This window comes from Manihot esculenta, chromosome 4 (assembly GCF_001659605.2).
Source record: "Manihot esculenta cultivar AM560-2 chromosome 4, M.esculenta_v8, whole genome shotgun sequence".
Taxonomy (NCBI): domain Eukaryota; kingdom Viridiplantae; phylum Streptophyta; class Magnoliopsida; order Malpighiales; family Euphorbiaceae; genus Manihot; species Manihot esculenta.
In genome coordinates this window covers 25,764,047-25,776,726 of record NC_035164.2, presented here as the reverse complement: position 1 = coordinate 25,776,726, position 12,680 = coordinate 25,764,047, and the positions used below count along the sequence as shown (strand labels likewise).

At 31.6% G+C, this 12,680-nt stretch overlaps 1 protein-coding gene across 1 annotated transcript; it reads right to left on the bottom strand.

Moving 5' to 3' along the window:
* Positions 1–6,264: 6,264 nt before the first annotated feature.
* On the bottom strand, positions 6,265–11,747 carry LOC110616176 (probable flavin-containing monooxygenase 1). The gene is made up of 5 exons (XM_021758523.2): positions 10,959–11,747; positions 10,616–10,853; positions 7,363–7,538; positions 6,926–7,284; positions 6,265–6,740 (listed from the first exon to the last, which is right to left on the bottom strand). The coding sequence occupies exons 1-5, from the start codon at positions 11,394–11,396 to the stop codon at positions 6,395–6,397; spliced, it is 1,557 nt and encodes a 518-aa protein (XP_021614215.1). The 5' UTR covers positions 11,397–11,747; the 3' UTR covers positions 6,265–6,394.
* Between the last annotated feature and the right edge of the window lie 933 nt (positions 11,748–12,680).

Here is a 12,680-nt window from a genome sequence, read left to right as displayed (position 1 = left end):
AAATACAGATGTTTTGCCTTGAACACATAGATTATAGAGATATGAATACTGTAGTTGTGTGACATGACAGGAGACATTAATTACGGAACTTCGAATGAGAATGGTAAGGATTTATTGCTTTTTATTTTATATAGAGAGGGCTAACCGCTAAGACTCTATTCTTTTTGTGCTGTGAAGATTTCCATCACTAGCTGTGAGAAAGTTTACTAATCTCACGAAGTTTAGGGTTCCTAATTCTCTTCTTCGGATTAACAATTTAATGGAAATGATGTTTAATTTTTAGCAAATTTAACAATTAATAATAGTATTAAATTTAGAATTGTAAAGTTACACAAATTAATTATACTGAACATGGATCGATTCATTATATATGAAAGTCGCGAATATCTATCTTTATATAGATAAATTATGAATTTTTTGAAATTCCATAGTTGTTGGCTCCATTGGCATGCGAATGATCCAAGCAACACCTAAGCATCACATGAATTATTCAACATAATAGAAAAGAAAATGTAATACCTTGATTTGGGTAAGGCTCAATTTAAGGTGTTTAGAGGATCATCTCATGGTTGGTTAGTTGTTGCGGAGAATATGTAGGATCAAGTACTTACCATCATGTCAAAAGATTAAATTATTAATGGAGGCTCAAATCTAATTTCTTATAGTGTAGCAACTCAATGCCATAGTTCCAAGACCATGATTGATACGCCACATAGGACCACATGAGTTTCCAAACCAAATCCCAAATGTGATGGCTGAACCAAGTGGTAAAAGAAAATATGCATTTAATGTGGGGTGATGGCCATGCAGGTGAAATGCGATGTCAATAGTGGAAGAATAGGGCTTTATGGGTTACATGTTTTTGTTATTTGCTTTACGTAGTTGCATTCATGTTTCTGCTCTAGAGTTAAGGAATTCTTTTTGTATTTAAATACCAAAGCTTTATTAATAAAGAATAGAACAATTCATAACAAACGTGTGGTATTCCACCCTGAGTAGAATACTTTATTCAAGCAAATCCGATTAACTTTGACTGAACCTATTATTGGTATCAAAGTTATTACTACCAACAAAAAATGAATCGAAAATTTGGAGGTTAGTTTTAGAGGATTGCAATCCAGCCTTACTCGATTGGAAGGAGTGACAAATAAGTTGCACTAGCTAGAAGCGTTAATTAGCAAATTTTCATATTTATTAGTTTCACATCATGTGACTTCCTTCACTACTGAACCAATCGCTCCCTCTCCTAGCCTACATCACAAACTCAAACCGAGGGCGGGTGACCATGGTCTTTATCCAAATTGGCTAAACTTGAATTTTTTCTGGGAGAGATCCAACAGCGTGGCTTATGAAGGTCGAATAATTCTTTGAGTACTAACATACAATAGAGGCTAAGAAAATTCCATTGGCTTCTTTTCATTTGGAGGGAGAAGCAAATCAGTGGTGGCAATGGCTACACTGCATGTGTCAGGCCGATCACCAGGAGATAACGCGGGAGTTGTTCCAAGAAGAACTATGGGCAAGGTTTGGTCCAACAGAGCGTGTAGAATTCGATGAAGCTTTTTCTAAGATCTGACAGCTCAGTTCATTATGGGATTATCAATAGGAGTTTGAAACGTTTGTGTAATAAAGTGCATGGGTGGTCCCAAAAGGCTTTAGTTGGGACTTTCATTGGAGGACTCAGGCTCGACATTGCTGAAGGCATATATATTTTTAAGCCAAAACTGTGAAAGAGGCAATTAGCTTTGCCCACATGAGGGATGAGTAGTTAATAAGGCAACAAAAGTTATTTCGTTCAAGTGGAAGGCCAACCACTGATTCGATTCTATCACCAATCCGAGTCTATCACTAAAAATGTAGCGGCAACGTTCATAAGGATTATGTTTTAATTTTGATAAAAAGTTCTTACTAGGCCATTAGTGCAAGAGACCTCAAGTTACTGGAAGGGTATGAAGGAGAGGATGTCAAAAACCACCATTCCTGCCAAACTGAGATATAGCTTCAATCAATTACGGGATGGACAATTCCTGAGACAATGTGGGTATTGGCAGATTTTGTAACTCTTAAAGCAGTGGCTCTCATAAATAGTAGATTCACCCATAATTTCATTAGTAAGAAACTTGCAAAATGCACTCTAGCTACTGGTGACGCTTGCAGAGTCCTTCAATGTCAAAGTAGCAAATGGCACAACTCTGAAGTGCTAAGAGTTGTTTGAAGATGTTAAAAATCCATATATAAGATATCAATTTTATTCTCACCTTTTATGATTTACTTATTACCGAGTTGGATGTAGTTCTCAGAATTCAATGGCTGGCATAATTGGGGCAGGTGACTTGTCATTAGTCTAACTTGACCATGGAGTTTAGGTGGTGTGATATATTATACAAGTTGAAAGCTACCCAGGCACCTGCCATCCAGTCGGTACCACTTGCCATTATATCCAAGGATGCCAAGCAAGGCAGTTCCTTATTTGCAATTTGTCTACAAGCCACAACCATCTATATCGAGATTCCTGCTAAGATGACTAACCTATTCGAAAAAATTATAAGACTTATTTCAAGAATATACACAATTTCCATCACCACGAGCAATAGACCACCATATTACTTTGAAGGAAGGCACTGAACCTATACACGATCATATATGTATGCCTATTTTCAAAAAGTTAAAATGAAAAATAAGTTCAAGCTATATTACAATAGCGGGCTAATTCAATTTAGCATAAGTCCTTTTTATTCTCATGTTTTAGTGGTTGAAAAAAAAAAAGATAACATACTCCCTGAACTCCAGGGAGCTATCTATTTTACTAAGCTAGACCTGCAAGAAAGTTATCATTTGATATGCATACACCCTCCTGACAATTTACAAAACAGATTTTTGCACTCATAATGGTCACTATAAATATTTAGTCATGCCTCTCGGACTTTGCAATGCTCTTTTCACATTTTAAGTAAGAATGAACTCCTTATTTCGTCTTTATTTTTACCAATTCATTTTTTTTTTTTTATGATATTCTAATCCATAGCCCCAATTGGTCTCAACATCTTGAGCATGTCAAACAGGCTTTTTAAATTTTAAGGCAACATCAATTCCATGTGAAATTATCAAATGTGCTTTTGGATTACAAGAGTTTGAATATTTGGGCACATTGTTGCTGCTGAGGATGTTAAGGTGGACCAAGGCAAAATTATTGCCATGTTAAATGGGCCACGACCTACTGGCATTTATGAATTGCGTGGTTTTTTGGGCTTTACAAGTTATTATTGCAAGTTTGTTCACAACTATGGATTGATTGCTCACCTTTTAACCAACCTTTTAAAAAAGGGATAATTTGGGAGGACAGAAGAAGCCAAAAATGCCTTCAAAGCATTGAAAACAACTATAAACACTATACCAATTTTGGTTATCCCTAATTTTCAGGAGCCATTTATCATAGACATCAATGCATCTGAGGGTGGAATTGGAGTAGTATTAACCCAAAAAGGCAGACCATTGCCTTCATGAGCTGAGCCTTACGTGTTACCAAACAATCATGGTTTGTTTATGCGAAGGATATGCGAAGGAGATGCTAGCAATTGCTCACACTATTCAAGTTTGGCAGCCTTATTTACTAAGAAGAAAATTCTACACTGATCAACGTAGCCTGAAACATCTGCTGGAACAACAAATTGTCAAGCCAAAGCAACATAAATGGGTAACCAAATTACTCGGTTATGATTATGAAATTCGTTATAAACCAAGCCACGATAATATGACTGCTTATGCATTATTGCGAGTGCAAGTAGCCCAATTTTGGAAGTAGTTTTCGTGTCCCAATATGGAATATGCGATGAATCAAGGCTGCAACAAGTAGTGATCCATACATGCAGAATCTGGCAGGTTAGCGACTGAAAATCCTGGCTAACCATACAGTTGGCATAATGGCTTAGTCTGTTACAAGAATCAGGTAGTGGTACCTCCCAAGTCATATATTATTACTCAACTACTCAAAGAATTCCATGATTCACCTATTGGGGGCCATTCGGGTGTTCTTCAAACCTATAAGTGCCTAGCTCAGTAGTTTTATTGGCCTTCCATGCATAAAACAGTGAAAAATCATGTTGCTCCTTGTGAAGTCTGCTAACAGACAAATGTGGAAACATTGTCACCTGTCGAACTACTCTAGCCATTACTTGTTCCTCATCAACTGTGGGATGATATCACGTTAGATTTCATCAATAGATTGCCAACCTCCAGTGGAAAGAATTCTATAATGGTTGTGGTCGACAGACTGAGAAAATTCGCACATTTTATGCTATTAACTCATCCGTACACAACAAAAGTGGTGGCCAAGAAATTCATTGAAGGAATTATAAAGCTTCATAGAATACTCAAGTCCATTATTTCTGATAGAGATTCCATTTTTATCAACCATTTTTGGCATGAATTTTTTAAACGGTCTGAAACACAATTAAAGAAAAGCTCTACACACCATCCATAAATTGACAGACAAACAGAGGTAGTCAATCGATGCCTAGAACAGTACCTCTGTAGCTTTTTCTATCAAAATCCCTGAAAGTGGCACTTTTATTTACATGGATAGAATACTGGTATAAAACAACTTACCATGCCTCCACCTGGATGACACTATTCCAAGCTCTTTATGGATGACCTCCTCCTGTCCTTCCTCATTATGTTGAAGGGAATTGTCCAGTTAACGAGGTAGATTGCAACCTCTTTTCGTAGGACAACCTCTTATAAGAGCTCAATATCAATCTTCATGCAGCCAATAATCATATGAAGCAACTCGCGGATTCAAAACGGCGGGACCTTGAATTCCAAATCAGTGACTTGGTGGTCCTGAAGCTCCATTGCCAATGCACTATTTTCAAACGTGCCTATCATAAGCTTGCAAGCAGATATTACAGGCCATATCCTATTGCAGAAAAAATCTCATGTCACACTACCACTTGGTTCTTGCATCCACCTCATATTCCATGTATCCTTATTGAAGTGAAAACTGGGTGAGACCACCGTAGCATCTCACGAGCTGCCTTCACTATGTGCTGACCGAGACATCCTGTGGAACTGAAAGCAATTCTGGATTACAAATGGGTCAAGCATGGATCTAAGTTTGTGGAGCAATTGTCTCAAAAACTCAAAAGTCAGAGCTCTTACCAATTGTCTCAAAATACCACTTATCATATGCAGGAATTCTTTCCAAAGACAATGCCACCAAATTCTCAATCTCATGATTACCCCCACTATACCCACATATATGGTCTGTTTACCCTTATATACACAACAATAATGAACAGTATTCTGAATTGAATCCATCTTGCTAATACTAGTTTAGAAAGTTTCACATCAATAATTTATCTACACAACACTAAAGAACTAAACTTTCTAATTCCTCTTTTCTACCAGGTTTCATATCAATATCAACCAGCAGAAGCGCATAAGACAAGAATCTAGGAGACCAAGATTTGGAAGAACAGAAACCCAATAAATCCCTCAATAGAAGATATGAAAATTAGGCAAAAAGTAATAAATTCTTTAACAGCAAAGTTAAAAGCTTCCAACAAATACCTGCAGAGTCCTTCAGCTAAATATTCAAAATCGAGAAAGAAATCCCTCATGCCTTTCTTCAAGTCCAGCCGCATTAACAAGTTAAGTCTTACTAGTAGAACCTGTAAGAGTCGAATTAAAATCGTATTCAAAGCCAAATAGCTTATGTGCATTCAAAGTAAAGTATGGGAATCAAAATTCTGTTTGGAGAGAAGGAAGTGGAGAGAAAGATCAAAACATGTAGATGATGTGCAAATTAACTAAAAGAATAACTTTCAAACAGATCAATCAGATACGTTTCTTGGAAGGAATAGGATATGAGTCAAGCCCGCAGGTGGGGAGAGAGGGAGAGAGAGAAGAGAGGGGGCAGAGACAAAAAGTTTTAATTTGAAACGTTAAATTGTAATTTTTATTGTAAAAGTCATAAGCTGAAAATATATTTAGATTGAAATTAATAAATTATATATAGCATGGGTATTTTTTGGGAAGCATTTGCTCCTTCCTGCCACTTAGAGAGTATTTTCACCGATAAAAATTACATATTCATTGGTCAGAGTTTGTTATACAAAATTTTATTTGAGGGAAAAAAAGTCAGAATTTGTTATACAAAATTTAATGAGGAATAAATTTGTGAGTTTTGCCAAATCTTAGGGATGTCCCTGTAAATTACCTTTATTGTTTTAATCAAAGTAAATTTTGATATATATAGGCATGATCTTGTTTCTGCAGATTGTTTCACTTATTGCCTCATAAAATTTACACCACCGTCTCTGCTTAAGTAACAATCTCCTTATTTCACATATTACAAGTAAAGCACACACACATCAAAACTACAACGATGGCTACTTCAGGAAGGAGAAACGTAATCCATGGGTCCATAAGGCTCGAAGAGTTCAGCAAAGAATCCTTTCTTTCTCTTAGGGTTCCATCCCATGTCTTTGCAGAGTTGATCATTGTACCAAATATGAAGAGCTCCAATGCATGATCTTCTGTAGTATGATCTTGAATATCTCTTCTTATATTGATCCCATTTTTTCACATCTTCTTCCATCTCCTTTATGCTTGGCATCTTGAATGTGCCATCGAGAAGCTCTGCTACCCATCGGCTTCTCATCTCTGATGTGAACAAGTTGGAAATACTTTCTGAAAACCCTAGCACTGCTAGCTGTGGTATTTGTGGATGAATGCATTCCCTGAACAACAAAATTATCTCAATTAATGAATTTTTATATATTGTATGGATTAAATAATAATTTTTTTATATTTTAAAAAATATTTAAAAATTGAAATGAATTATTTTATTTGTTTCTAGGCTTTCCAAACAAACAAGAATAAAGTTCCCTACTGGAATGTGATATTTATAAATAACCAGGCTAACCTGTAGAGGGGAATTGCTGAAGTAGGGGACCCAACGATGCATTCTTGAAAGAATTTAGACAGAAAGATGTCCCTAAGCTTCTCATCACCTCTAAATCCTGTAGCCAATATGACCAGATCAGTCTCTAGGAGTTGGTCCTCACCATCGACTTTAATTCCTTCTTTGCAGAAGCTGAAACTTGGAGCTTTCTTCAGCAAGATGCTTCCCTCTTCAACTTTGTCATAAAATTTGTCTGGAACTGTTGAGAGTGTACAAGAATTAATTTCTTGAAGGAAACTGTGCTTGGGAACCATTCCAAACTTTGCCAATGGAAGCTTATTCTTGCAGTGTGTTTCCATAAATTTGGCGAATGCCCATCTCTGGAAATTAAGCTAGATTAGCAACTTTCTGAAATCTCATTGGAGGAAATGGAAGGAAAATAGAAGAAATTAGGTTACCAAAGGAGAGAGAATTGTTGGCAGAAGACTGAGAAGGAAACCTTCACCAGGCTTATGAACAAGGAGTTCTGCGAAGCGATTGAGATAGAAATATGCTAAAGACACCCCCCATGGAAGGTAGTCAGGGACAGTCCAATGTTCAGTTCTGTATAAAACTCTGCATGGATGTTCAACCCCTGCAAGTGCAAGATGATATATTGTAATAGATGAGGTTTTTTCATTCGCAAAATTGCGAAATTTATCCGAAAATTATATAGTAGAATCAAAAATTACTAAATTTTATATTTTAGTTTAAAATTTACCCTTAAATTATTATTAAAAGACTAATTAAAATAAATAAAATAAAAAAGTCCATTAATTAAATCTATAAAAATTTAATTTGATATATATATATATGCCAGTGATAATAAGAGGCGAGAGATATATAAAATAAAATAATGGTTTTAATTTTATAAAAGCCATTTATAAATTTTAATTATATTTATTTTAATTTATAAAAAAAAAAAATCTAAGTGGATTGCGCGGTCCCCTTGGGCGAGCCATGCAAATACTACAGGACATACAGTTGGGGTTGAGTTGGTGGTGTTTGTCAGTGCAGGACTAAGACATGACATGCTATCGCCCAGCTCATTGGGTTTCTATAGCATGCAGGCTGCCTCATCTTTTACGTGGATGGACCACAAATCTACCGCCACGCTTATTGCTTTCTGTTCCGTACTTTTCAGTTGCATAATTCAATCTCTTCTCTTCTGATAAAGAAGTGCTATATTATGTATTTTGAAATTAAAATAAATTAACAAATTTTTTAAAAAAATAAATAATTTTTTTAATTTTAATGATATAATCCATTCATTTCATAATTTTTAATCATTTTATTTTTATATATATTAAAAAATATATTTTTTTATTATATCTATTTAAATATATTATATCAAGTAAAAAATTCTAAATGATTAAATTTAATAGTTACCGGGATGTTCATTACATCATCTTCATGACTTTATTTGGTCAAATCAGATCAAATCCAGTTGATCATCAAATTCCTGAAAGTCGTAAAGATGATAAAACGAACGGTTGTCCGCCATTATTAAGATTAATCATTTACTTTTTTACTTGCTTCAGGTGCTACTGTTAGTTTCATTGAAAATATCTTTTTCCATATTTTTAACATCTAAAATATTTAAAAAATTATTAATATAAATTTTTTTAATCAAAATAAAATTTCTTGTGAAGGAAAACTTTTTTTTTTTTAAACTTTCAGAGAATCCTATTAATACACATCAAGGTATTTACATTTTAATATTATAATTAAATAATTGAAAATTAATTATTTTTTAAAATATATTTTTTATATAGATTAACGTTGAAAAATAAGTAGAATCTTAAATTTTATTTATTTATAAAAAATAATTTATATTTAAAAAATTTTTTATGAAAAATATTTTTTAACAAAATAACTTTTTTTCATTATTCAATTTTAATATAAAAAATAAATTTATATAAAAAAATCTTAATGAATATATCATTATATAAAAAATACTTTTTATTTTTAAAAGATGATGTCATTTTTATTAAAATATTTTTTTAATTATAAAAATATTTTTATTAATTAAATTTTTTGAATATTTTAAACATCAAAAAATATATAAATTGTTTTTTAAAAAATATTTTTTATAAAATAAACTTACCTTAAACTCTTCATTTGTGGTAGCATAACAAGATTTTCATATGTAAAATATTTTTGATAAAATAATTTATTTTTATTGTTATTATAATTTCAAAGTTAAAAGGAATTAATAATTTATATATAACATTCTTTATTTTCAAATGGTTTAATTTTTTATTTAAATAATATTTTTTTTCCTTTATTAATTTTTTGGAGATATTTTTTAAAAAATATCTTAGTCTTTTGCACCCTTCCCCATAAGGCTCTATGAATGATGGTGTGAAGATATTAATGAGTTGTAAGACCAACATCATAAGAATCCAAATAATTTTTCTCCATTAGTCTCAACGTGATAATTCACCTTTCCTTTTTCAACATTTCAAAATATAACAGTCTCATTTTCGATTTTTAATTTTTAAAATATGTATATTTTTAAAATTTTTCTAGAATATTAAAAAACTATATAAATGTTTTTTCTAAATTTTTAAAAAAATTAGTTTTATCTCCATAATTTTATAGAAATATGAGAAGTTTTTATGAAGAATTTACTCCTTTATATTTTGTATTTAATTGCAAAAAAAAATAAATATATTGTTATTAATATAGTCCTACAGGTGAAACATAAGAGAAAATTTTCATTTGAACTAACATAAATATCCATTTTAAATTTTGGAAAAATAAAAATAGGATTATTATATCAGAACAGATGGAGTTAATTATTCTTTCGCAACAACAATAATTTTAGTCAATATTAACTTTGAATCTACATTATACTTGGTCAATATTTTCAAGCAGTCTTGTACGACCACAATCAGAAAAGAAAAATTAATTTAAAAATTATTTTTTATTTTTTATATTATAAATAAATTTATTAATTAATTTTTTCAATTTTAAAAAATGCATCAAAAATTTTTTAATATTTTAAAAAATTTATTAATTAATTTTACTGTTAATTTTGACTTGTAAAAAATTTATTAATTAATTTTTCATATTAAAAATATTTTACATTTTTTTATAATATTTAATTATTAAAATTAATAGTTATTAATTAATAAATTTTTTAAAATGATAAATATTTTAATGTATTTTTTAAAAAAAATTAATTAATTTTTTTATATTATAAAATTAAGTATTATATTTCTTTTAAAAAATCAAATAATTGAAATTAATAATTAAACCATGTTAATTCTATGTATAAAACAATAAAGATGATGTGATAATATCATTTCTAGCAACTGCAAGAGAAGACAAGACAAGATGTACGACCAAAATGATTCCCATATTTGAATTATGCAACATTTTTCTTTATAGTAGTATTAGAGGCAATATCTGCACGATGTAACCCCAAGTTTGATTTATAGAAAATATATTTTCTATTTAAAATATTCATTTTTGATATTTGAAATATTCACAATAATTAGCAAATGAAAAATAGTTTTTAGAACAAAGTGAAATTGAAACTATTTTCATGACTTTTTCTTTTTTTTTTAAATAAATTATTTTTTGTATTTTAAAAAATATTATTAGCTCAACTGTTTATAAATTATAAATAAATAATAAAAAATAATAAATCACGTATGGTCTTACCATTTGCCTCAGCGCACTCCGATGCAATATCCAGTGCAGATTTCTGAAAACCCACAACAGTAACTCTCTTCCCTTTTAAGAACTTCCTAGCACTTTGATAATCCATGTTGAAGTAGTCCACGGCGTGTATCACCTCCCCATGAAATGCCTCAGGGCCTTTTCCGGGAGAAAATTCCGGAACGTTAGGAACATCGCTGAACCTCCCTATGCAAAGGATCACAAAATCCACAAGATATTCCTGCATTTACAGTCAATTTTTGTATGAGAAAAGAGAAAAGATAGTACTACAAAGACAGGTGTACGATAGTGGTTATAAACTTTTGAGTAACACTGCTACAGTTACCTCAGTTGAAAGGGTTTGAGTGTCTTGGACTTGTACTTTCCATTTGCCTCTGGAGCTGAAGGGCTCGCCGGTGCCACCCCAAAGACTCCATGACTCCATCTCTTCCTGAGAAGGCCCTTCATAGTTGATTCCAACAACTTTAGTATTGAACTCGATGTGCTTAAGCAAGTCAAAACGCTGCGCATAAGATTCAATATAATCTAAGACTTGATGCTGGTTTGGGAAATCATCTGTGACAGAATCTGGCCATGGAAAATCTGAGAACTGGTAGAATGGTTTAGGAGTTTGGAGCTTTGTAGTCTCTACAGTTTTAGTCCATACGCCTCCTATGCTGCTTGTTGCTTCGAAAACTATGGGATGGAAACCTTTTGAGAATGTGTATCTGCAAGCAAGAAGGCCACTGAGACCAGCTCCTATGATTGCTATCTGTTTTTCCATGGCTGTGTTTCAGAAGCTGTTCCTGGCACACAAGCACATTGCGTCTTGGGAGCTATATAACAACTTGATAAGATTGGTGGTTGATGTATGTATGAGATTTTTTTTTATTAATATAATATATGCTAAATTATAATCACAAGAAGTGGAAGTGAAGGAGCTAGCACTCGCATGCATAACCCAGTTTGTCTTCCCCTATCTCTAAGAAGAGCCTTAGAGATTTCTTCACCACCAATTGATTGGATTTTTGTTCAATTGACGTACAACTGGACATACGGACAACATGCCTGAAGCCTTTGTTAACATTATCAAGAAGCCCATAAAATAATTTTGAGGTGTTTGTTTTTGGCAAGTTTGCTTTCTCCTTCACTTGTTTATTTTTGGCAAGTTTGCTTTTCTCCTTCACTTTGTATTTAGTTGAAAGTAAATCCCATCTTTATTTGTTAAAGTTCTTAAATTTCTTATACTAATTAATAAATAATGTTATCGTCGTGTAAGTAGAGATTTCTACTTATCTGGCAATGGTTTTAGTAGAGATTTTGAAAATTAATAATTGAGAACACCAGAAAAAAAGAAAATGTACACGACAGCTGGAATGACGTTATGGCATGGGCGGTCACTCCTCTATCCATTCGGTACTCTCAATAATTGCGTTGGACCAGACTCAACTTTTTGCTTTTTAAGAGAAAAATCTGCAGTAGATCAAGAAAAATGAGAATCTGAAATAATTGAAGGCATAAGAATAGAGGAGCTCAACGTGACCATCTTTCTTTCTTCTTCTTCTTCTCTTTTTTTTTTTTAAAAAAAAAAATTTAATAAATTATTTTAATTTTTAAAATTTAACATAATTAATAAATTAATTTTTATATTTTTAAAATTAAATATTAAATTTTTAAATTTTTACAACCACTTAAATTAAAAATTATTGTGCTAAAATTATTGTTAATAAAATAAAATTTTATTATAGCATTTTTAGTTAATTTGAGAAGTTTTTAACACTCACACAGTAAAATATATGTATTACTCAACATCTTTTTGTATACATTTTAATAAATTAGTCTTAATTAATATGCATATATTTAATACTCATTATAATATGAATAAATTATATTTATAAGGATATATTTATTATATATAAAATTAATATTATCTAAAATTTTATAAAATTATTAAAAAAATCTAAACATTTACTACTTTTTATATTTATATATATATATATGCTAATTTTAAAATTCTAAACAATAAAATCAATCCTTTTATATTTGTATCAATCTTAATCATCTATTT